Here is a 26,168-nt window from a genome sequence, read left to right as displayed (position 1 = left end):
ACACACTCTGAGGAGCTCCAGGGCCAGGAAGTTCTCCCACATGTCTGCCCCAGTCCTTCTTGCTGCAGAACATCCCTGTCCCCTGGGGGGCTTCTGAGGTGGGAGCATCAGGGCTCCGGGTTTGTTCCTGTGTTGGGGCTGAGAGTCTGTGCCATAGGCTCACTGACTTTTGTCCTGTGATGTTGCAGCTCCACCAGCTCTGAGGAGACTCAGCTCTTCCACATCCCCCGGGTCGCCTCCGTGAAGCTGTAGGGTCCATTGGGTGAGTTTCCCACCTTCGTAATTCCTCGGGGCTGGGACATTGAGGGGGTGGGGAGGGAGAGGGCTGGGATTGGGGGTTTTCAGGGCCCAGGAGGGCAGGCAGGTTTGGGGACCTTGCGGGGTCTGGGTTCTGTGAGCAGCCCGCCCAGCAGTGGCACTGGCAGGTGGAGCCCAGCTCTCTCCTCCCTCCGCCTCACCTGCTTTGTTTTTAATCCATAACAGGGCAAGGTGAACCCTGGGGCTGTCTGTCCTCCCCTGACTCAGCCTGAGGATTTCTGTAGCTCTTGCCTCAGAGCCCAGGCTGGCGTCCAGGCCTGGATCGTCCCCTGACTTCACCTTACCTGGCCCCATCTTGCCCATTCCCTTCTCACCCCCTTTCCACTCATGCCCCACCCACCCTTCATTCATTCTCAAAACCATACTTCTGTTGTGCTGCAGGGCCAACAGGTTCCTCTAGGTGTCCACCGCTTACCCTCCTTGTGCGATGCATCCGCACGAGGAAGAGCTTGGGCTCCCTTGGGTGGGACAGAGGCCCTGTCCGACCCTGCTCTGTCCCCATCTGCCCTGCCCCTGTTCCCGCCTCCCTCTGCCCCTCTCCAAGCTCGTTGCTCCCGTCCTCATCCAGCCCCCGACTGGCTACAATTTCTCTCCTATACCCTCCCCAGCCCTTTGCTTTCTCCCTCCCTGGAAGTCCTTTTCTCCCTTGTCTCCTCTTTACCTCATCCCCAATGCTACCTTGCTGGCCCCCAGGGACCCCTCCTGCCCAACCAAACTAATCAGGTAAAGCCACCAAGCAGGCAGAGGCCACCATGGCCCATGTCTGGGCTGGCTGCGGGCTCTGTCTCATGGCCCCAGCCCTTCACTGCCCCAAGGCGTGGACCCTCCACAAGCCCCAGTGTGGATTTGTTGGCCCCCGGTGGGGTGAGGAAGGCCTGTCTGAAGGCTGAGCCTTCCTGTCTGCCTGTACTCGGGTTAGAAACGGTAGTGCTGGCCCTCAGCTCCTCTCTGGCCACTGGCTCCCAAGGGAAGGACTCGGGACCTGGGCCATAGTGGCCCCTACCCAGCTTTCTCAGGAGGGATCTGGTGGCCAGAACAGGATTTTGCACTATTCTCTCTATCCTGTGCATGTGGCCTAGGGTCCTCCCTAGCCTATCTCTGTGTCATCCCTGCATACTGGACCCTGAGTTCCGGAAGTGAAGAAGAGGAAGAGAAGCGAGACCTCAGATCCATTAAAGTCTTCTCACTGCCCTAAGCCTTGGCCTTGGGTCCTTGAAACCAGGTCTCCCAGCCTGGGGCCCTGTACACAGTTGGTCTTAATGAGTGTTTGTGGAGAGGAGAATTCCAAGGCCTCCTCTGACTCTAGGCATCCAGGGATTATTCCAGCAACCAGCAGATGGGGAGTGGGGCCCACCTGGGAGCATGCCGCCAGGAGCAGGCAGACCTGGATTCACAGCCTGGCTGTGACGCTTGTTAGCTGGGGCACCTTGAACGTGTTATGTGGGTTCCCTAAACCTCAGCTTCTTCATTTATAAGAGGGGGAGAATAGTCATAGCCTGCTATAGGTTGTGACAAAGCATGGGAAGTCCTTGGCAGGGGCCTGGCAGAGAACAAACGCTCGGCTGATGGGAGCTATAATCTGTGCCATCGCTGTCTGGGCCAGGGACAGAGCTGGGTCTGGGTGGGCACAAGGGAAGAGGGAGATGGGTTCTTGTTCAAAGGCAGAAAGCACTTTAAGATTCTGGTCTGCTGGGTCTCAGGGAGTGTCTATGTTTAATTGCACCTTATAAGCCAGTAACAGATTTTCTACTAGGATTAGAAATGGTGCACATGCAATGTATTGTCACTGCTGCAAGCACATTCTCAGACGAGTGTCCTTGAATGCAAAACACTTGCCTCCTTTTGTCTTTTCCCAGGGGTTTCTTTGCTTGTTACTCATCTGTTGCCCTGTGCAGGGAAAGTAGCGCCCGGCATTTTAAATTGCAATTGATGAGATTAAAACGAATGAAAAAGAAACAACTAAAAAAATCATTTCCAGTTCTCTATCAAAGTTGCCTATCTCATCTTTTATATATTTGAGCATATTAAACATAGTTATTTTAAAGTTCAGTAACTCCCTTCTATGGAGTCCCCATGAATCTGTTTCTAGTGTCTGTTGTTTCTCTTGGTTATGTTTATTAGTTCTGTCTCTTCTCCTCACATACCTGGTTATTTTTGATTGAGTACCACGTATTGTATCGGAAAACCTGGAGAAATAACTTGAGGCCTAGGATGAACTTATCTTCCTCTGTGAGGATTATGTTTACATGCAGCAGGTGCTTAGGATCTAGCACACTAGGATCACTTTAATCCACTTGCAGGAAATGAGATGATTCGCAGTGCCTTGAGGGCTGATCTACCTCTGATTCATTCATACTCCTAGGGCGAAGCCCTCTGGGGTCCAAACACAAAGCATGAAAGATTTGCCAGGCACACCCTCCTCTTGGTGGACCTAGTTTTTAGCCCCACAAGTTGCTGAAAGCCCTGCTCAGCATCTTTACAGTGTCTTCGGGAATCAGCAGACCCTCTAGGGAGAAAGTAGCCCCAGAAGCCAGGCACATGTTTCTGGGTTTCCTTCTTTCGCAGATCTTGGCCTGTGATTCCTCACTGCCCTGTTTGCTTCCTGATACCCTCAGTCAGACTTAAATATATATATATATATATATATATGTGTGTATATATATATATGTATATAAATATATGTATATATATATATTTTAAAAAAATAAATATATGTCACTTAAAAAGCTGCTCAGAATGAATGTATGTGTATACACACAAACACATACACACACACACACACACACACACACACACACACACACACACACACACACATTTGAGCAGCTTTTTAAGTTGTCCTCAGCTAGGAATTTGGTCCAAGTGATCTGGTCCATCATTGTCAGAAATAGTGGTCCTAAAAAATTGACTTTGATCTTCCCCACCCTGTGAATGGGAAAAGGCTGCCACTTTTGGAATTTAGTATCCAGGAACATTGGCCCAGCCAATTGAACACTGGCTTTACAAAGGAGGTTCGTTTGGAGAGCATCACTGTGGGCACTGGTCACCTGGGGAGGGGGTGGCACTCGGCAGTGGATAAAGAAACAGAAATAGCCACAGAGAAAAATAGATTGCCTCTTTCTCTGGTTTTAAAATCCTGGAATTCTACAATGCTAATGCTACTGTATATGTGAAGCAGAGCCCCTTCAAGGTCACAATCTCAGACGTCTCTGAAGGGGGTGAATTATCATCTGTGGTTGAGCAGATGAAGTTCCAGGAAGTTACACGGCTGGTTCAAGTTCTCATAAGTTGAAGCTCCGCCAGACTTTGGATTCAGGTCCCCTGGTCCTAGTGGCCCTGAAGGTTTCCTCCTGGTGGCACTGCCAGTCCCCATTCCCTGTGGGTGTGTGGGAGCAGGCCCTGTCTCCAAGGAGATTTGAACCAAGTGTCCTTGCTGTCTCTGTGGCAGGAGAAGTGACAGACTGGGGACCCTGGGAGTTGTGCCAGACGCTCCAGCCTTGCCACCCAGCAAAATGCCCCATGGAAGATTCTGCCAAAGAAATGCCAGATGGGCCAAGGCATCCGAGGTCTCAGGTGACTGGCCAGGGTAGCTCCAGCTGGCCGAGTTGTGCTAAGGGAGGGTCGCCTGGTGGGCGAGAGCCTGCCCATGCTACCCGAAGGGACAAGCAGTGTGAGTTAACATTTATTTATCGAGCTATGAGTATCAACCAGGAACCGTGTTAAACGCTTTACAAGGATCAACCGAGAGACAGGACTTGTTGCTTATCTACCTGATGGCTGAGAAACTAGGATGCAGAGACTGGATGTGGGCTGCATAGCAAAGGCAATACTTACCCAAAGGAATCAACGTACGATGGTGGCATTTCAGGACATAACTGAGTTCTCTGGAGTCAGCCTGAGGCCCTGCGCTGGGTGGTTGTGGCCAGTGTCCCTCCCTACCCTCTGGGCCTCCCCTCTTACCTCCTAGCACCCTGTCTCTCTGAGCCTAAATGCCAGGGACCAAACCAGGAGGCTGGCAGCCAGCCTGGTCCACACCACGGGCCCCTTCTCCATGGTCCCAAATCCTTCCTTGCACTTTCTGGACAAGCATGGAGCAGTTAGCGTCCAACCTTCTTACAAACACTGGTGACCACAGCACCATGTGGGGAGGGAGGCCGGCAGTGAGATGACCCCGCCCAGCCCCTGACCTCTGCCCACATTGATGCCGCATTTAGAGAAGAGATGGCCTGAACCCTCACCCACACCAAGGGTACCAAGGAGTCAGGTGTTGAGGTTAGAGGAGGGGATTTCAGGGAGGTGAGCTGAGACCAGAGGGTGAGATGAGATGCCCTCCTTCACATCAAGCCAGAGGAAGAGGGCTTTAGGCTTTGAGGTGTCCTCCGCAGGTGGAGAAATCCAGTGGACTGATGCCTCACCCCCACCCCCACCCCAAAGTCTAGAGGGCAAGAGACAGGCTGGCTGCTTTGACGGCGGAGCTGAGGAGAGGGCTGACGGCCCAGGTGAGGGCCTCGTGTGAGAGAGTCGGCGTGGAATCTCACAGGCCCAGTCCCAGGAGGCAGCCTGGACAGTGAACAGACGCAGGCCAAGAGAAGGTGGGGCTGCCACTACCCGTCAGGGGCTCCTTGGTTCTCTGAGGCCCACACAAAATATCCTAGTCAGGGGGACAGTGGGAACAATGGCCGGGCTCTGAAGACCCTCGGAGATGCCGATGAGAGAAAGAGGTGTAGCTTTCAACCTCCGCCAGACCCAGAGCACAGTTCAGCTGGGGGCTGACCACGCCTGCTGCCCGGCCGAGGCTTCCCACCCCACCAGGCCGGAGCTGCGGGAGCGGCCTCCACTTCAAAGCCAGGGACTTGACGATGACGTCAGGCCCTTTTTATCGTTGGGCCTGGACGTGAGCCGAGCGGTGCTGTGTGACGTGAAGTGGTGGAGACCACGTGTATTTCCCTACCAAGAAGCAGCCTGGGCCTGTCAGGTTTCCATCTGGCCGTGGGAGGACTGGCCAGCAGAAGAGGTTTCAAGGGCCAGAGGTGGACACAAATAAAGCTGCTGTAAGTGGTTTCCAGTTCCACAGCTGTGCTGGCTCAGTGTCCTGGTGACATCCCCGAGTTCTGTGGCATCCAGAGGAGGCTTTGTGGGGCAACAGGTGTTTATTGAGCTTCTTTAAAGAGCGGACACCGCGTGCAAGGTGAGACGCACCCCCTCCCAGAGGGGCCTTGCTCACAGGCAGGGGCTCTTGGTGGGGCAGGGCCCAAACCCTGAGGGGGAATTTCTCTCTCTCTGGCCCTCAGCCAGGCCCAACAGTAGAAAGGGCCTGAGGAAAAGATACGGAAGGGCTCCACCTGCCAGCTTGGGGTCCTGGGTAGGAGGGATTTGAACTTGGGCCTGGAGTGGAGGGGGTCATGAGGAAGGTCCAGAAGACCCCAAGACTTGTGGGTGGGGCTTGCCAAGCCCCTCCCCTGCCTAGGATGAGAGTAAGAGACCCTGGTCAGCTAACGCGTCTCGTTACCGCCGCCTCCAGTGTGAAGTGCTCAGTTATTGCAACATAAGGAAACGCAGGCTTCATCCAGGCTTGAAATGATTCCTTCCCTTTCCACTTCCAAACTGCCCTGGCCTCGGGCTCCTGCCACCGTGGGAGGAAAACCACAGTTCCAACCCATCAGGCTCAAGCTCGTAGCTAACAGGGCAAGCACTCCTGCAGCCTTCCTCCCCTTTTCTGGGTCTGATAGCTGCGAAAGACTCTTGCAAAACTGACTCTCTCTTGGGGACTTTGCTAATGGCCATGTGCCCACAGCACGGCCACCGCTGAGGCCGATGCAAGGAGCCTACTCAGGCGTCCTCGATCCCCATTCCCTCCTGCCCGGAAAGGGACCCAGTGGCAGGGGGAGGGTCATGGCAGGGGGCAGGCACGTTCACATCTGTGTTGTATGAGGGGAACCCTCCAGGCTGGCTGCTGCAGTGGGAGGTTCCCAAGGCCCCAGGGCCGGGGGGGGGGGGGCGCCCAGTGGGCAGGGCAGTTGTCCTGACCTTGGTTGCACAGCTTGTTAACTTCGAAGAAAGCGCCTCTGAGCAGTGGGAGGGTGACTCTCCAGAGGGCAGCACTGGTTTGGGGGTGGGCTTCTCTGGTCCTACCTTTTCAGTTCATACAGTAAGGAAGGCCAGGCCTGTCTTGGGCAGTGTGATCAGCAAGTCTCCAAGCTGACGTATGAAACATGGGTGTATCATCGGTTGGGGGGGATCTTGACCGCCATGCTCGCTTTGGGATGAAAGGAACAGGCTTTATGTCCCGGCTTTGTCACTTTCTAGCCTGTGACTTGGGCAAACCCTTTTACTTTTCTGGGTCTCCTCCCTGTCATCATCCATAGAGTGAGATAAAGACACCTTCCTCCCAAGTCCACCGTGAAGACTCCAAACGCTCAGCGCGTCCGGGCTCCTGGAAGTGTGCTGGGAGCCACAGGAGCAGGGCTGTCCTGGCCTTGAAAGGCCAAGGGGCTCCTGGGGAGCTGTGCCCTGACCTGAGGCTTTCCCCCCGTTTCCTCAGGGGGCAGGGTGGGCTGGAAGCTTGGGCCAGACACCTGGGCAGCTGCCTCCCCTCTGGAACAGTCCTCCTTTTATTCCCCTGGGGACCTGAAAGTTGTAGCTAAGTGGCTGGCTAAAAAAAAAAAAAAAGGAAAGGGCGAGCAAGTGCTTTGTCCATGCTGCAAGGCAGGAGGTGTCTCAGGGATCTGTTTCCATGGGAACCAGTGGCACAGGCTAGCTCCGATGGGCACCAAAAAGGGAAACTTGGCAGAGGTTTCAGGCACCTGAAGTGGGATTCATCCCAGGGATACAAGGATGGTTCAACATATGAAAGTCATTAAATGCGATACAATAAATGTAACGGGCATGCGGTCAGTATGAATCTGGCCATCACAGCTTGGGCATGAACGGTGACAATCAGCTTTGTATCCCATGAATATTCATAACCAATCAAATTTGAAAGAAAAAATAACTGGGTACAGGAGATCTTATTGGTGTGGTGAAAATGTTCTAAAACTGATTTGTGGTGATGGCTGCACAACTTGATAAACTTACTAGAACTCAGTGAATTGCATACCTGAAATGGGTGGATTACGTGATATATAAAATATTCCTCTGTGAAGTTTTTTTTTTAAACAAAGAGCATTTCACTGACATTCAGCAGAGCTCGAAATATGACACTCTTCTGCCACTAAATAGCTAAACAACCCTGGACAGGTAGTGTACTTACTGTAGACCTTTGTTCCATTACCTATAAAGAGAGAGTTGGGCCAGGTGAAGCCCAGAGTGTCTCATGGCTCTTTCCATTGCCACATTCTATGGCTATTTTGGCAAAGTTAGTCCAAAGAAAACACTTTTGTTCTTGGCAGATATCTAAGGAAGGATGCTCTTCTGAAAGAAATTAAAATCACAAAATTTCCTTTAAAAAATTGCCAAAAGAAAAGTTGATCCCCTAGAAGTAGAAAACAGAATAGTGGTTACTAGAGGCTGGGAAGGGTAGGGGGCGGAGGTGAAAGGCAGAGGTTACAGATACAAAGTTACAGCTCGATAGGAGGCACCATTTCTAGTGATCTATAGCTTTGTAAGGTGACTAGAGTCAGCACCCATTTATTAGATAATTTCAAATAGCTAAAAGAGAGGACTTTAAATTTTCCCAACACAAAGAAATGAAAACTATTTGAGTGATGAGTACGCTGATTACCCAGATTTGATCATCACACGTTATAAACATGGATTCAAATCCGGAGGTGGCCCGGCGGAAACCGAGCCGAGGTGGGGGGTGGCGAGGACAGCGCGTGTCACAGGCTCGTGCAGGGGCGGGCTCGGAACCGCGTGGCGGAAGTGACGTCACAAAGGGGCCTGGTTACCAGGGTGTGCGTGGGGGACGCCTGAGGCCGGTGGGCACCAGTGCTCCCCGGCTCCCCGCACGGCCGGCTGTGCCGTGTCTGCCGCTGTCGCCGGGGCCGGTTTGCGTTCCCAACAGAACGCAGAGCTGTCTCAGCTGCTGGTTGTGGCCTGGCCAGGCCGTGGCTACCGCGGCCACAGCCATAGCAGCCTCGGCGGCATGGAGGTGCCCGGGGCTGCCCCTCAGCCGTACTTGGGGCTGGTCCTGGGAGAGCTGTGCAGGACTGTGGCAGCATGGCCTGAAGACCTGAGACCGGGCCCTGGTTTTCCATGGGAACTGGTGACATGTGTGGCTCTTACTGCATTTTTGATTCTCTTGTTTTTGTGGAGAAGTGTTCGATCGGTGAGAAGCCGGCTGTATGTAGGAAGAGAGAAAAGACTTGCTGAAAAGCTTTCTGGACTAATTGAAGAAAAATGTAAACTACTTGACAAACTCAGCGTTGTTCAAGAGGAGTATGAAGGCTTAGAGTCAGCTGTGAAGGGTGCCAGCTTTGAGAAGGAGTCAACAGAAGCACAAAGCTTGGAGGCAACCTATGGAAAGCTGAGCAGGTCCAAATCTAAACTTGAGGATGAAATAGTCTCTCTAGCAATAGAATTAAAAGAACAGAAATCTAAACATTGTGAGCAAGACGAATTGGTGGCAGATATTTCAAAAAGGATACAGTCCCTAGAAGATGAATCGAAATCCATCCAGTCACAAGTAGCTGAAGCCAAACTAATCTGCAAAATATTTCAAATGAATGAAGAACGTCTGAAGGTGGCAATAAAAGATGCCTTGAATGAAAATTCCCAACTTCGGGAAAGCCAGAAACAGCTTTTACAAGAAGCGGAAGTATTGAAAGAACAAGTGAGTGAACTTCATAAACAGAAAATAACATTTGAAGACTCCAGAGTCCACGCAGAACAAGTTCTGAGTGAGAAAGAAAATCACATCAAGTCTCTGACTGAACGCTTGCTCAAGATGAAAGACTGGGCTGCTGTGCTTGGAGAAGACATGATGGCTGATGACTTGGAATTGGAGATGAAGAGTGAATCACAAAATGGTGCTCGCTTAGATGATCCACCAGAAGGAGCTTTGAAGAAACTGATTCACGCTGCTAGGTTACATGCTTCTTTCAAAACCCTAGAAGGAGAAAGAAACCAAATTTACACTCAGTTGTCTGAAGTAGATAAAAGAAAGGAAGAGCTTACAGAGCATATTACAGATCTCCAGACTGAACGAGCATCTTTACAGTCAGAAAACACACAGTTGGAAAGTGAAAATCAGAAGCTTCGGCAGAAACTTCAAGTAATGACTGAACTGTATCAAGAAAATGGAATGAAACTCCACAGGAAATTAATAGTAGAGGAAAAGGACCGGTTAGAGAAGGAGGAGGAACTTTCCAAAGTAGAAGAGAAGATGAGCCATGCGGCTGAGGAACTGGAGACCTACAGAAGGCGAGCCGGAGATGTGGAAGGAGAATTGGAGAGAAGCGTTCGTTCTTATCAAGGGCAGTTGACGGCCTATGAGAAAGAAGCGCATGGCAGCTGGGTGGCAGCTGAGACTGCTGAAAGACACCTCAGGTATTTAAGGAAAGTAAATGTTTACAAGAGAGAAAAATTAGCTGAAAAAGAGTTTAAATTTGAACTTTTCAAAAAAGATCCTTCTGCACTTGATGTTCCAAATACAGCATTTGGCGGAGAGCATTCCCCATGTGGTGCCTCACCAGTGGGTCGACCTTCATCCGAAACGAGAGCTTTTCTCTCTCCACTCGGACTCGCACCTTTGACTCCAGGGCGAGGAGGAGGAAGAGGCTCAAGAGGCCCAGAGAATACTCTGGACCATCAGATGACCAATGAAAGAGGAGAATCGGGCTGTGATAGGTTAACCGATTCTCATGGAGCACCTTCTGCGTTCCTGTCACCTCCATGGGAACAGCACCAGAGGATGGTGATCCCTCCACCAGGCCACCCATGTTCTGATCCAGCTCTTCTTCCACAAAGGGAAGACAGACTTGATTCTAATCCTGGTGGACCGTCTGGACCAGCAGAACTCAAAAGTTTTAATATGCCTTCTGTGGATAAAGTGGATGGGCCACAGTCTTCACAAACGGAATCCAGTAGAAATGATACCAAAGACGACCTTGGTAATGTAAATGTGCCTCATTCATCTGGACCTGCTGAAAGTGAAGCAACTGGCCCTGGCTTTGCTCCTCCACCTTTTCCTGCAATCAGAGGTCCATTGTTTCCAGTGGATATGAGGGGTCCATTCATGAGAAGAGAACCTCCTTTTCCTCCACCTCCTCCAGGAAGCATGTATGGAGCTCCTCGAAATTATTTTCTACCAAGGGTTTTCCCTGTCCGGCCACCACCTCCATCTGGGTTCCTGTCACCTCCACGGGAACAGCACCGGAGGATGGTGATCCCTCCACCAGGCCAACCATGTTCTGATCCAGCTCTTCTTCCACGAAGTCAAGACGGATTCGATTCTAATCCTGGTGGACCGTCTGGACCAGCAGATCTCAGAAGTTTTAATATGCCTTCTGTGGATAAAGTGGATGGGCCAAAGTCTTCACAAACGGAATCCGGTAGAAATGATACCAAAGACGACCTTGGTAATGTAAATGTGCCTCATTCATCTGTGCCTGCTGAAAGTGAAGCAACTGGCCCTGGCTTTGCTCCTCCACCTTTTCCTGCAATCAGAGGTCCATTGTTTCCAGTGGATATGAGGGGTCCATTCATGAGAAGAGAACCTCCTTTTCCTCCACCTCCTCCAGGAAGCATGTATGGAGCTCCTCGAAATTATTTTCTACCAAGGGTTTTCCCTGTCCGGCCACCACCTCCATCTGGGTTCCTGTCACCTCCACGGGAACAGCACCGGAGGACGGTGATCCCTCCACCAGGCCAACCACGTTCTGATCCAGCTCTTCTTCCACAAAGGGAAGACAGACTTGATTCTAATCCTGGTGGACCGTCTGGACCAGCAGAACTCAAAAGTTTTAATATGCCTTCTGTGGATAAAGTGGATGGGCCAAAGTCTTCACAAACGGAATCCGGTAGAAATGATACCAAAGACGACCTTGGTAATGTAAATGTGCCTCATTCATCTGTGCCTGCTGAAAGTGAAGCAACTGGCCCTGGCTTTGCTCCTCCACCTTTTCCTGCAATCAGAGGTCCATTGTTTCCAGTGGATATGAGGGGTCCATTCATGAGGAGAGAACCTCCTTTTCCTCCACCTCCTCCAGGAAGCATGTATGGAGCTCCTCGAAATTATTTTCTACCAGGTGTTTTCCCCGTCCAGCCACCACCTCCATTTGCAATGAGAAATGTCTTTTCACTGAGGGGTTTTCCTCCTTATGTTCCTCTAAGAGCTGGATTTGAACCTCCATCCCCACCTTCTGAAAGTAGGGGTGAGTTCCCTTCAGGGTCGATTCCGCTCTCAAATGAGTCTGCTCCTGAAATCCAGAACCACAGCAAGAAACCTGATGATATTTTTGGTCTCTCTTCATAAATAGTTTTGACTTATCTTTTATTTTCAGTTTAAGGAACTACCTACTTTTTTTGCTCAAATTGAAGCTTGATGGAATTATAATTCTCAGGATACTAGTTTTTAAATAAAGATGATTTACATATGAATTTTATGAGTAAATTGTTTCCGTTTTATTTTATCCTAGATTGTATAATTATTTAAATTTTATTAACTAATCCACTATTGCATAAACAATAATGGGAATTTTATTTAGGTAATCTTGCAGTTGGGGATGTTTTAAACTCCAAGGGCTGTGTCTTTTTGCCAAGAACTGTATTTACTGTCGTTGTAGACAAATGTGAAAGTAACTTTATGCTTAATTAAGTTTTCATTGATTTAAAGACTTGTTTGGTCTTGATAATAATAATAAAATCAGCTAGTTTTTTAAGTAAAACAATCACAATGTACCCCATAAATATGTACAATTGTTAGGTGTCAGTTAAACAAAATAATACATTTTTTAAGATACCAAAAAAAATTTGTGGATCTAAGACCCTTCAAGACCCTCTATTTATAAAAACTTGCTGTCGATGGATATTTTTATGCTCTTAAAACATGAAATCTAAGCCTCTATACATACCGCAATGGAAAAGTCTGTGGTGAGAAGATATGATAAGAAGATGAAGCATATTATTAACCAGTGTTTATGTGTTTCATAGTCCTTTACTATCTAGGAAGAAACCTGTAAGGAGGGCATAGTGATGCTTCTACGGTTCTAATTTAAACTTTTTATGAATAGAAAAGAGTGAGCACTGTATACAGGTAGAAAGCCATATGAAATCCTGCATATACAGGTATCTGAGGACTTCAAAATGTTTGTGGAAAAATAGCATTGAAAGGTAATATGAATCTTCCCTGAGCTTTTTGAAGTGCCCTCGTACATGGAGATGTGTTTATTATATGTTTATGCATGTGTGTGTATGATTGACAGTTAACATTTTTCTGATGATAAAAATAATACATTACTGCTAATTTTTGCTTGAAATATCTGAAGAATATGCACCAAGCAATGTTTAGGTTAAAATTAAGGATGATTTCCATGTGACCGTAACGTTAAGAGTTTTAATCCTTGAGAAAAAAAAAATCATTCTACACTATAGAGCCTATGTGGGTGGTATGCATTAACTAAATAAATGAGATTTTCTTCTCATTTTTTGCATTTTTTTTGTAAAATAGGGGAAAATTCTCTAGAAAATTCTTTGATACTTCTTATCTAGAAAATAATTTGGTAAGTGTCATATTTATGCCTTAGAAAAAAGACAATATGTGGCATTCCACTCTGGTGGTTTGTACTCTGTCATTGCAGCTAAGCTGGGAATTAATTACATTTTCCACAATTCCCTTCCTTCTATTCTTCCAGATTAGAATTGGCCAAGAAAGAAACTTGCACCATATTTGAAAAGTGGAAATGAGGCTGTGGCCATAACCATCTACAGATCTTTTCTCAGGCAGATTCAGAGATAGACAGAAGAAGAGGTCCCTGGCAGGTGTCAGCTTGTCATCACTCTCTTGTGCTCCACATCTAGCTTTATTCCCTCAGATATTAAAGGGATTTGACAAATGCAGAATAATGTTACTCTTCTAACTAGTTTTTTGTTTTCTTTTGGAAAACAGTTATTTTTATAAGATATACTTAGGGGATTTATTTGTGCTATTTTCAAAGGAATTAATAAATACTTGAAAATTTTTCTGTTACAATTTTTAATATGATAAATATCAATAGATATAACTCACCCACGTAAAAGTTCTTTGGGGACCGCAATAATTTTGAGTGCAAAGAGTCCATAAGACCAACAAGTCTGAGAACTGCTGCTGTAAGTCATACTGAGTTCTTTTCACATCCCTTTATACACACGTCAGCTCCTGCATTTCCCAGTCTAACCTCTGCCTTTTCGATATGGATAAGTGCAATCTAAAATATTGAACAGGATTCTAATATCCAAACTACTGATTTGAGCCCAGTAGAGGGCACCTCCTTGTAAATTGCGCCACTTCGTGGGGACAAAGGGAAAGACGGGCCCAGGGTGGAGAGCCAGCGCTGCTGCACTTATCTCCAGTGATCTCTTTTTCCCTAGCTGTGCTCGTGTTTGCTCATCCATAGAACGCAGGTAACATCTTTGCTGCGGGTTGTTGTGAAGCTTAAATGAGAAACTGTTGAGTAGGCATTCAGCAAACACTGGTCGTGGTATGACACCAAAAACACCAAAAAAAAAAAAAAAAAAGAAAAAAAAAAGAAAAAGACAAACATCCCCAAATCCCATTACCCTGACACTTTTCCGTTTTTTCTAGTTCTTGCTTATTTATTTCATATTTTTAGAGTTGTAATGATAGCGTAGGCAATATCTCATGTTTTTTTCCCCCAAATAGTTAAAGATTCTGATACCTATCTATTTGAAAGTTCGTATGGTGCTACCAGATTTAATCTTATTACATGTTAGAAGATAGTGATCTTGATTTCTGGGTGTTTTAACATCCTGCTCATATAAAATGCCCCGTGGAGGACCAGAAATAAAACGGCTCTATTCACTGATTCACTGAGGCAACATTAGGCGTCCTTGTGGCTCGTCCCCATCTCCACCCCCGACAGGCCTTTGAAGTTAAGGTCGGTGTTGTGGGGGGCTGCGGCTTGTGGTGGTGCTGTTCCCTGAGTGCTGTGTGTGTACAGTGGGCAGCCTGGACAGGGTCAGGCACTCCCAGGACATAAGAGCCCAGGAAACAGTTCTCTTTCAAAAGAAACGAGGTTGTGCCATTTCCTGTGTGCACAACGGCCGCGCTCCTCAGAGCGGGGGTCATCCCTAGGATGCTGGCCGTCAGCCTCTCAGAGCCATGTGGGCACAGCCCAGGTTCCCCTTCTGAGGAGCAGCTTCCACTCTCTCCCCAGGACTAGCTTTCCAGGCTGCGTCCTCACTCTTCACTCTGTTACAGAATCCCCCAGCCTCTGGGGACGCCCTGGGTTGCAGAGGGCCATCCCTGCCCTCTTGTGCATATGATGGATGGTGTGGTGTTCGTCGTAACAGGAGGAGGGTTGTGGGCAACTTGAGGCTCCTCACTGGGATTTTCAGGGAAGATCGATAAGCAATATCTTAAATAAGATAAGCTTTTCAAATATTTTTTGAGCATGTTCATTGGCAAAGCGAATCGCTGTCCTGAGGGACTGGCTGGCAGTGGCTTTGCTCTTGTATAGAGGCACACGTCCTCGGCCAGACAACTTAAAAAGCCCCTCTAGGTGTTCCTTTCTCTCCAGAACCCTCTCCTGCCGTTCCATAAGGCTCCCTTCTCTGACTTTCAGGTGCCGCTCCCGGCTGATGCCCTCTCTCCCCTCTCTCCTCCTTCCCTCCCTTTCCTTCCCGGGAGCCATGCAAATTTCTCTTCTTTTTTTTTTTTATATGATTAGTTTTCCCCTTTGTCTTATTTACACATGCAAGGGTTCCATGAACACGTTCTCATGTGAAGAGTCAAATAATATGGAAAACTTGAAAGTTTCCTCAAGTGTTCCCTCTTCCAACCACTTTTTAAAAAATTATGGTAAAATACATGTAACATAAAATGTGCCATCTTAAGCATTCCTAAGTGTGTATTTACAGTCACACTCTTGTGCAACCATCGCCACCATCAGGCTCCAGAGCTGCCAGGGCTGCGGGGAGCATCGGGGCCTGGGAAGGTGTCCTTCCAGCCACCGGGCCCGGCCCCCTGCCACAGCCCCTCCTCCAGGCAGAGGAGGCTCATGGCCTCGCCCTGAAGAGCCACACACTCTGAGGAGCTCCAGGGCCAGGAAGTTCTCCCACATGTCTGCCCCAGTCCTTCTTGCTGCAGAACATCCCTGTCCCCTGGGGGGCTTCTGAGGTGGGAGCATCAGGGCTCCGGGTTTGTTCCTGTGTTGGGGCTGAGAGTCTGTGCCATAGGCTCACTGACTTTTGTCCTGTGATGTTGCAGCTCCACCAGCTCTGAGGAGACTCAGCTCTTCCACATCCCCCGGGTCGCCTCCGTGAAGCTGTAGGGTCCATTGGGTGAGTTTCCCACCTTCGTAATTCCTCGGGGCTGGGACATTGAGGGGGTGGGGAGGGAGAGGGCTGGGATTGGGGGTTTTCAGGGCCCAGGAGGGCAGGCAGGTTTGGGGACCTTGCGGGGTCTGGGTTCTGTGAGCAGCCCGCCCAGCAGTGGCACTGGCAGGTGGAGCCCAGCTCTCTCCTCCCTCGCCTCACCTGCTTTGTTTTTAATCCATAACAGGGCAAGGTGAACCCTGGGGCTGTCTGTCCTCCCCTGACTCAGCCTGAGGATTTCTGTAGCTCTTGCCTCAGAGCCCAGGCTGGCGTCCAGGCCTGGATCGTCCCCTGACTTCACCTTACCTGGCCCCATCTTGCCCATTCCCTTCTCACCCCCTTTCCACTCATGCCCCACCCACCCTTCATTCATTCTCAAAACCATACTTCTGTTGTGCTGCAGGGCCAACAGGTTCCTCTAGGTGTCCACCGCTTACCCTCCTTGTGCGATGCATCCGCACGAGGAAGAGCTTGGGCTCCCTTGGGTGGGACAGAGGCCCTGTCCGACCCTGCTCTGTCCCCATCTGCCCTGCCCCTGTTCCCGCCTCCCTCTGCCCCTCTCCAAGCTCGTTGCTCCCGTCCTCATCCAGCCCCCGACTGGCTACAATTTCTCTCCTATACCCTCCCCAGCCCTTTGCTTTCTCCCTCCCTGGAAGTCCTTTTCTCCCTTGTCTCCTCTTTACCTCATCCCCAATGCTACCTTGCTGGCCCCCAGGGACCCCTCCTGCCCAACCAAACTAATCAGGTAAAGCCACCAAGCAGGCAGAGGCCACCATGGCCCATGTCTGGGCTGGCTGCGGGCTCTGTCTCATGGCCCCAGCCCTTCACTGCCCCAAGGCGTGGACCCTCCACAAGCCCCAGTGTGGATTTGTTGGCCCCCGGTGGGGTGAGGAAGGCCTGTCTGAAGGCTGAGCCTTCCTGTCTGCCTGTACTCGGGTTAGAAACGGTAGTGCTGGCCCTCAGCTCCTCTCTGGCCACTGGCTCCCAAGGGAAGGACTCGGGACCTGGGCCATAGTGGCCCCTACCCAGCTTTCTCAGGAGGGATCTGGTGGCCAGAACAGGATTTTGCACTATTCTCTCTATCCTGTGCATGTGGCCTAGGGTCCTCCCTAGCCTATCTTTGTGTCATCCCTGCATACTGGACCCTGAGTTCCGGAAGTGAAGAAGAGGAAGAGAAGCGAGACCTCAGATCCATTAAAGTCTTCTCACTGCCCTAAGCCTTGGCCTTGGGTCCTTGAAACCAGGTCTCCCAGCCTGGGGCCCTGTACACAGTTGGTCTTAATGAGTGTTTGTGGAGAGGAGAATTCCAAGGCCTCCTCTGACTCTAGGCATCCAGGGATTATTCCAGCAACCAGCAGATGGGGAGTGGGGCCCACCTGGGAGCATGCCGCCAGGAGCAGGCAGACCTGGATTCACAGCCTGGCTGTGACGCTTGTTAGCTGGGGCACCTTGAACGTGTTATGTGGGTTCCCTAAACCTCAGCTTCTTCATTTATAAGAGGGGGAGAATAGTCATAGCCTGCTATAGGTTGTGACAAAGCATGGGAAGTCCTTGGCAGGGGCCTGGCAGAGAACAAACGCTCGGCTGATGGGAGCTATAATCTGTGCCATCGCTGTCTGGGCCAGGGACAGAGCTGGGTCTGGGTGGGCACAAGGGAAGAGGGAGATGGGTTCTTGTTCAAAGGCAGAAAGCACTTTAAGATTCTGGTCTGCTGGGTCTCAGGGAGTGTCTATGTTTAATTGCACCTTATAAGCCAGTAACAGATTTTCTACTAGGATTAGAAATGGTGCACATGCAATGTATTGTCACTGCTGCAAGCACATTCTCAGACGAGTGTCCTTGAATGCAAAACACTTGCCTCCTTTTGTCTTTTCCCAGGGGTTTCTTTGCTTGTTACTCATCTGTTGCCCTGTGCAGGGAAAGTAGCGCCCGGCATTTTAAATTGCAATTGATGAGATTAAAACGAATGAAAAAGAAACAACTAAAAAAATCATTTCCAGTTCTCTATCAAAGTTGCCTATCTCATCTTTTATATATTTGAGCATATTAAACATAGTTATTTTAAAGTTCAGTAACTCCCTTCTATGGAGTCCCCATGAATCTGTTTCTAGTGTCTGTTGTTTCTCTTGGTTATGTTTATTAGTTCTGTCTCTTCTCCTCACATACCTGGTTATTTTTGATTGAGTACCACGTATTGTATCGGAAAACCTGGAGAAATAACTTGAGGCCTAGGATGAACTTATCTTCCTCTGTGAGGATTATGTTTACATGCAGCAGGTGCTTAGGATCTAGCACACTAGGATCACTTTAATCCACTTGCAGGAAATGAGATGATTCGCAGTGCCTTGAGGGCTGATCTACCTCTGATTCATTCATACTCCTAGGGCGAAGCCCTCTGGGGTCCAAACACAAAGCATGAAAGATTTGCCAGGCACACCCTCCTCTTGGTGGACCTAGTTTTTAGCCCCACAAGTTGCTGAAAGCCCTGCTCAGCATCTTTACAGTGTCTTCGGGAATCAGCAGACCCTCTAGGGAGAAAGTAGCCCCAGAAGCCAGGCACATGTTTCTGGGTTTCCTTCTTTCGCAGATCTTGGCCTGTGATTCCTCACTGCCCTGTTTGCTTCCTGATACCCTCAGTCAGACTTAAATATATATATATATATATATATATGTGTGTATATATATATATGTATATAAATATATGTATATATATATATTTTAAAAAAATAAATATATGTCACTTAAAAAGCTGCTCAGAATGAATGTATGTGTATACACACAAACACATACACACACACACACACACACACACACACACACACACACACACACATTTGAGCAGCTTTTTAAGTTGTCCTCAGCTAGGAATTTGGTCCAAGTGATCTGGTCCATCATTGTCAGAAATAGTGGTCCTAAAAAATTGACTTTGATCTTCCCCACCCTGTGAATGGGAAAAGGCTGCCACTTTTGGAATTTAGTATCCAGGAACATTGGCCCAGCCAATTGAACACTGGCTTTACAAAGGAGGTTCGTTTGGAGAGCATCACTGTGGGCACTGGTCACCTGGGGAGGGGGTGGCACTCGGCAGTGGATAAAGAAACAGAAATAGCCACAGAGAAAAATAGATTGCCTCTTTCTCTGGTTTTAAAATCCTGGAATTCTACAATGCTAATGCTACTGTATATGTGAAGCAGAGCCCCTTCAAGGTCACAATCTCAGACGTCTCTGAAGGGGGTGAATTATCATCTGTGGTTGAGCAGATGAAGTTCCAGGAAGTTACACGGCTGGTTCAAGTTCTCATAAGTTGAAGCTCCGCCAGACTTTGGATTCAGGTCCCCTGGTCCTAGTGGCCCTGAAGGTTTCCTCCTGGTGGCACTGCCAGTCCCCATTCCCTGTGGGTGTGTGGGAGCAGGCCCTGTCTCCAAGGAGATTTGAACCAAGTGTCCTTGCTGTCTCTGTGGCAGGAGAAGTGACAGACTGGGGACCCTGGGAGTTGTGCCAGACGCTCCAGCCTTGCCACCCAGCAAAATGCCCCATGGAAGATTCTGCCAAAGAAATGCCAGATGGGCCAAGGCATCCGAGGTCTCAGGTGACTGGCCAGGGTAGCTCCAGCTGGCCGAGTTGTGCTAAGGGAGGGTCGCCTGGTGGGCGAGAGCCTGCCCATGCTACCCGAAGGGACAAGCAGTGTGAGTTAACATTTATTTATCGAGCTATGAGTATCAACCAGGAACCGTGTTAAACGCTTTACAAGGATCAACCGAGAGACAGGACTTGTTGCTTATCTACCTGATGGCTGAGAAACTAGGATGCAGAGACTGGATGTGGGCTGCATAGCAAAGGCAATACTTACCCAAAGGAATCAACGTACGATGGTGGCATTTCAGGACATAACTGAGTTCTCTGGAGTCAGCCTGAGGCCCTGCGCTGGGTGGTTGTGGCCAGTGTCCCTCCCTACCCTCTGGGCCTCCCCTCTTACCTCCTAGCACCCTGTCTCTCTGAGCCTAAATGCCAGGGACCAAACCAGGAGGCTGGCAGCCAGCCTGGTCCACACCACGGGCCCCTTCTCCATGGTCCCAAATCCTTCCTTGCACTTTCTGGACAAGCATGGAGCAGTTAGCGTCCAACCTTCTTACAAACACTGGTGACCACAGCACCATGTGGGGAGGGAGGCCGGCAGTGAGATGACCCCGCCCAGCCCCTGACCTCTGCCCACATTGATGCCGCATTTAGAGAAGAGATGGCCTGAACCCTCACCCACACCAAGGGTACCAAGGAGTCAGGTGTTGAGGTTAGAGGAGGGGATTTCAGGGAGGTGAGCTGAGACCAGAGGGTGAGATGAGATGCCCTCCTTCACATCAAGCCAGAGGAAGAGGGCTTTAGGCTTTGAGGTGTCCTCCGCAGGTGGAGAAATCCAGTGGACTGATGCCTCACCCCCACCCCCACCCCAAAGTCTAGAGGGCAAGAGACAGGCTGGCTGCTTTGACGGCGGAGCTGAGGAGAGGGCTGACGGCCCAGGTGCGGGCCTCGTGTGAGAGAGTCGGCGTGGAATCTCACAGGCCCAGTCCCAGGAGGCAGCCTGGACAGTGAACAGACGCAGGCCAAGAGAAGGTGGGGCTGCCACTACCCGTCAGGGGCTCCTTGGTTCTCTGAGGCCCACACAAAATATCCTAGTCAGGGGGACAGTGGGAACAATGGCCGGGCTCTGAAGACCCTCGGAGATGCCGATGAGAGAAAGAGGTGTAGCTTTCAACCTCCGCCAGACCCAGAGCACAGTTCAGCTGGGGGCTGACCACGCCTGCTGCCCGGCCGAGGCTTCCCACCCCACCAGGCCGGAGCTGCGGGAGCGGCCTCCACTTCAAAGCCAGGGACTTGACGATGACGTCAGGCCCTTTTTATCGTTGGGCCTGGACGTGAGCCGAGCGGTGCTGTGTGATGTGAAGTGGTGGAGACCACGTGTATTTCCCTACCAAGAAGCAGCCTGGGCCTGTCAGGTTTCCATCTGGCCGTGGGAGGACTGGCCAGCAGAAGAGGTTTCAAGGGCCAGAGGTGGACACAAATAAAGCTGCTGTAAGTGGTTTCCAGTTCCACAGCTGTGCTGGCTCAGTGTCCTGGTGACATCCCCGAGTTCTGTGGCATCCAGAGGAGGCTTTGTGGGGCAACAGGTGTTTATTGAGCTTCTTTAAAGAGCGGACACCGCGTGCAAGGTGAGACGCACCCCCTCCCAGAGGGGCCTTGCTCACAGGCAGGGGCTCTTGGTGGGGCAGGGCCCAAACCCTGAGGGGGAATTTCTCTCTCTCTGGCCCTCAGCCAGGCCCAACAGTAGAAAGGGCCTGAGGAAAAGATACGGAAGGGCTCCACCTGCCAGCTTGGGGTCCTGGGTAGGAGGGATTTGAACTTGGGCCTGGAGTGGAGGGGGTCATGAGGAAGGTCCAGAAGACCCCAAGACTTGTGGGTGGGGCTTGCCAAGCCCCTCCCCTGCCTAGGATGAGAGTAAGAGACCCTGGTCAGCTAACGCGTCTCGTTACCGCCGCCTCCAGTGTGAAGTGCTCAGTTATTGCAACATAAGGAAACGCAGGCTTCATCCAGGCTTGAAATGATTCCTTCCCTTTCCACTTCCAAACTGCCCTGGCCTCGGGCTCCTGCCACCGTGGGAGGAAAACCACAGTTCCAACCCATCAGGCTCAAGCTCGTAGCTAACAGGGCAAGCACTCCTGCAGCCTTCCTCCCCTTTTCTGGGTCTGATAGCTGCGAAAGACTCTTGCAAAACTGACTCTCTCTTGGGGACTTTGCTAATGGCCATGTGCCCACAGCACGGCCACCGCTGAGGCCGATGCAAGGAGCCTACTCAGGCGTCCTCGATCCCCATTCCCTCCTGCCCGGAAAGGGACCCAGTGGCAGGGGGAGGGTCATGGCAGGGGGCAGGCACGTTCACATCTGTGTTGTATGAGGGGAACCCTCCAGGCTGGCTGCTGCAGTGGGAGGTTCCCAAGGCCCCAGGGCCGGGGGGGGGCGCCCAGTGGGCAGGGCAGTCGTCCTGACCTTGGTTGCACAGCTTGTTAACTTCGAAGAAAGCGCCTCTGAGCAGTGGGAGGGTGACTCTCCAGAGGGCAGCACTGGTTTGGGGGTGGGCTTCTCTGGTCCTACCTTTTCAGTTCATACAGTAAGGAAGGCCAGGCCTGTCTTGGGCAGTGTGATCAGCAAGTCTCCAAGCTGACGTATGAAACATGGGTGTATCATCGGTTGGGGGGGATCTTGACCGCCATGCTCGCTTTGGGATGAAAGGAACAGGCTTTATGTCCCGGCTTTGTCACTTTCTAGCCTGTGACTTGGGCAAACCCTTTTACTTTTCTGGGTCTCCTCCCTGTCATCATCCATAGAGTGAGATAAAGACACCTTCCTCCCAAGTCCACCGTGAAGACTCCAAACGCTCAGCGCGTCCGGGCTCCTGGAAGTGTGCTGGGAGCCACAGGAGCAGGGCTGTCCTGGCCTTGAAAGGCCAAGGGGCTCCTGGGGAGCTGTGCCCTGACCTGAGGCTTTCCCCCCGTTTCCTCAGGGGGCAGGGTGGGCTGGAAGCTTGGGCCAGACACCTGGGCAGCTGCCTCCCCTCTGGAACAGTCCTCCTTTTATTCCCCTGGGGACCTGAAAGTTGTAGCTAAGTGGCTGGCTAAAAAAAAAAAAAAAGGAAAGGGCGAGCAAGTGCTTTGTCCATGCTGCAAGGCAGGAGGTGTCTCAGGGATCTGTTTCCATGGGAACCAGTGGCACAGGCTAGCTCCGATGGGCACCAAAAAGGGAAACTTGGCAGAGGTTTCAGGCACCTGAAGTGGGATTCATCCCAGGGATACAAGGATGGTTCAACATATGAAAGTCATTAAATGCGATACAATAAATGTAACGGGCATGCGGTCAGTATGAATCTGGCCATCACAGCTTGGGCATGAACGGTGACAATCAGCTTTGTATCCCATGAATATTCATAACCAATCAAATTTGAAAGAAAAAATAACTGGGTACAGGAGATCTTATTGGTGTGGTGAAAATGTTCTAAAACTGATTTGTGGTGATGGCTGCACAACTTGATAAACTTACTAGAACTCAGTGAATTGCATACCTGAAATGGGTGGATTACGTGATATATAAAATATTCCTCTGTGAAGTTTTTTTTTTAAACAAAGAGCATTTCACTGACATTCAGCAGAGCTCGAAATATGACACTCTTCTGCCACTAAATAGCTAAACAACCCTGGACAGGTAGTGTACTTACTGTAGACCTTTGTTCCATTACCTATAAAGAGAGAGTTGGGCCAGGTGAAGCCCAGAGTGTCTCATGGCTCTTTCCATTGCCACATTCTATGGCTATTTTGGCAAAGTTAGTCCAAAGAAAACACTTTTGTTCTTGGCAGATATCTAAGGAAGGATGCTCTTCTGAAAGAAATTAAAATCACAAAATTTCCTTTAAAAAATTGCCAAAAGAAAAGTTGATCCCCTAGAAGTAGAAAACAGAATAGTGGTTACTAGAGGCTGGGAAGGGTAGGGGGCGGAGGTGAAAGGCAGAGGTTACAGATACAAAGTTACAGCTCGATAGGAGGCACCATTTCTAGTGATCTATAGCTTTGTAAGGTGACTAGAGTCAGCACCCATTTATTAGATAATTTCAAATAGCTAAAAGAGAGGACTTTAAATTTTCCCAACACAAAGAAATGAAAACTATTTGAGTGATGAGTACGCTGATTACCCAGATTTGATCATCACACGTTATAAACATGGATTCAAATCCGGAGGTGGCCCGGCGGAAACCGAGCCGAGGTGGGGGGTGGCGAGGACAGCGCGTGTCACAGGCTCGTGCAGGGGCGGGCTCGGAACCGCGTGGCGGAAGTGACGTCACAAAGGGGCCTGGTTACCAGGGTGTGCGTGGGGGACGCCTGAGGCCGGTGGGCACCAGTGCTCCCCGGCTCCCCGCACGGCCGGCTGTGCCGTGTCTGCCGCTGTCGCCGGGGCCGGTTTGCGTTCCCAACAGAACGCAGAGCTGTCTCAGCTGCTGGTTGTGGCCTGGCCAGGCCGTGGCTACCGCGGCCACAGCCATAGCAGCCTCGGCGGCATGGAGGTGCCCGGGGCTGCCCCTCAGCCGTACTTGGGGCTGGTCCTGGGAGAGCTGTGCAGGACTGTGGCAGCATGGCCTGAAGACCTGAGACCGGGCCCTGGTTTTCCATGGGAACTGGTGACATGTGTGGCTCTTACTGCATTTTTGATTCTCTTGTTTTTGTGGAGAAGTGTTCGATCGGTGAGAAGCCGGCTGTATGTAGGAAGAGAGAAAAGACTTGCTGAAAAGCTTTCTGGACTAATTGAAGAAAAATGTAAACTACTTGACAAACTCAGCGTTGTTCAAGAGGAGTATGAAGGCTTAGAGTCAGCTGTGAAGGGTGCCAGCTTTGAGAAGGAGTCAACAGAAGCACAAAGCTTGGAGGCAACCTATGGAAAGCTGAGCAGGTCCAAATCTAAACTTGAGGATGAAATAGTCTCTCTAGCAATAGAATTAAAAGAACAGAAATCTAAACATTGTGAGCAAGACGAATTGGTGGCAGATATTTCAAAAAGGATACAGTCCCTAGAAGATGAATCGAAATCCATCCAGTCACAAGTAGCTGAAGCCAAACTAATCTGCAAAATATTTCAAATGAATGAAGAACGTCTGAAGGTGGCAATAAAAGATGCCTTGAATGAAAATTCCCAACTTCGGGAAAGCCAGAAACAGCTTTTACAAGAAGCGGAAGTATTGAAAGAACAAGTGAGTGAACTTCATAAACAGAAAATAACATTTGAAGACTCCAGAGTCCACGCAGAACAAGTTCTGAGTGAGAAAGAAAATCACATCAAGTCTCTGACTGAACGCTTGCTCAAGATGACAGACTGGGCTGCTGTGCTTGGAGAAGACATGATGGCTGATGACTTGGAATTGGAGATGAAGAGTGAATCACAAAATGGTGCTCGCTTAGATGATCCACCAGAAGGAGCTTTGAAGAAACTGATTCACGCTGCTAGGTTACATGCTTCTTTCAAAACCCTAGAAGGAGAAAGAAACCAAATTTACACTCAGTTGTCTGAAGTAGATAAAAGAAAGGAAGAGCTTACAGAGCATATTACAGATCTCCAGACTGAACGAGCATCTTTACAGTCAGAAAACACACAGTTGGAAAGTGAAAATCAGAAGCTTCGGCAGAAACTTCAAGTAATGACTGAACTGTATCAAGAAAATGGAATGAAACTCCACAGGAAATTAATAGTAGAGGAAAAGGACCGGTTAGAGAAGGAGGAGGAACTTTCCAAAGTAGAAGAGAAGATGAGCCATGCGGCTGAGGAACTGGAGACCTACAGAAGGCGAGCCGGAGATGTGGAAGGAGAATTGGAGAGAAGCGTTCGTTCTTATCAAGGGCAGTTGACGGCCTATGAGAAAGAAGCGCATGGCAGCTGGGTGGCAGCTGAGACTGCTGAAAGACACCTCAGGTATTTAAGGAAAGTAAATGTTTACAAGAGAGAAAAATTAGCTGAAAAAGAGTTTAAATTTGAACTTTTCAAAAAAGATCCTTCTGCACTTGATGTTCCAAATACAGCATTTGGCGGAGAGCATTCCCCATGTGGTGCCTCACCAGTGGGTCGACCTTCATCCGAAACGAGAGCTTTTCTCTCTCCACTCGGACTCGCACCTTTGACTCCAGGGCGAGGAGGAGGAAGAGGCTCAAGAGGCCCAGAGAATACTCTGGACCATCAGATGACCAATGAAAGAGGAGAATCGGGCTGTGATAGGTTAACCGATTCTCATGGAGCACCTTCTGCGTTCCTGTCACCTCCATGGGAACAGCACCAGAGGATGGTGATCCCTCCACCAGGCCACCCATGTTCTGATCCAGCTCTTCTTCCACAAAGGGAAGACAGACTTGATTCTAATCCTGGTGGACCGTCTGGACCAGCAGAACTCAAAAGTTTTAATATGCCTTCTGTGGATAAAGTGGATGGGCCACAGGCTTCACAAACGGAATCCAGTAGAAATGATACCAAAGACGACCTTGGTAATGTAAATGTGCCTCATTCATCTGGACCTGCTGAAAGTGAAGCAACTGGCCCTGGCTTTGCTCCTCCACCTTTTCCTGCAATCAGAGGTCCATTGTTTCCAGTGGATATGAGGGGTCCATTCATGAGAAGAGAACCTCCTTTTCCTCCACCTCCTCCAGGAAGCATGTATGGAGCTCCTCGAAATTATTTTCTACCAAGGGTTTTCCCTGTCCGGCCACCACCTCCATCTGGGTTCCTGTCACCTCCACGGGAACAGCACCGGAGGATGGTGATCCCTCCACCAGGCCAACCATGTTCTGATCCAGCTCTTCTTC

At 49.8% G+C, this 26,168-nt stretch overlaps 2 protein-coding genes across 2 annotated transcripts; both read left to right on the top strand.

Moving 5' to 3' along the window:
- Positions 1 to 8,401: 8,401 nt before the first annotated feature.
- On the top strand, positions 8,402 to 9,283 carry LOC134362718 (melanoma inhibitory activity protein 2-like; the record flags this gene model as incomplete). Its single annotated transcript, XM_063077930.1, has 1 exon — positions 8,402 to 9,283. A coding segment is annotated over exon 1 (882 nt), but the record flags the coding sequence as incomplete, so codon positions are not given.
- A 14,601-nt stretch (positions 9,284 to 23,884) lies between these two features.
- Positions 23,885 to 24,766, top strand: LOC134362824 (melanoma inhibitory activity protein 2-like; the record flags this gene model as incomplete). The annotated part of the gene is made up of 1 exon (XM_063078122.1): positions 23,885 to 24,766. A coding segment is annotated over exon 1 (882 nt), but the record flags the coding sequence as incomplete, so codon positions are not given.
- Between the last annotated feature and the right edge of the window lie 1,402 nt (positions 24,767 to 26,168).

This window comes from Cynocephalus volans, chromosome 14, assembly GCF_027409185.1.
Source record: "Cynocephalus volans isolate mCynVol1 chromosome 14, mCynVol1.pri, whole genome shotgun sequence".
Lineage (NCBI taxonomy): Eukaryota > Metazoa > Chordata > Mammalia > Dermoptera > Cynocephalidae > Cynocephalus > Cynocephalus volans.
Note: the sequence above shows the minus strand (reverse complement) of the source record. Positions and strands in the feature narration are given on the sequence as shown.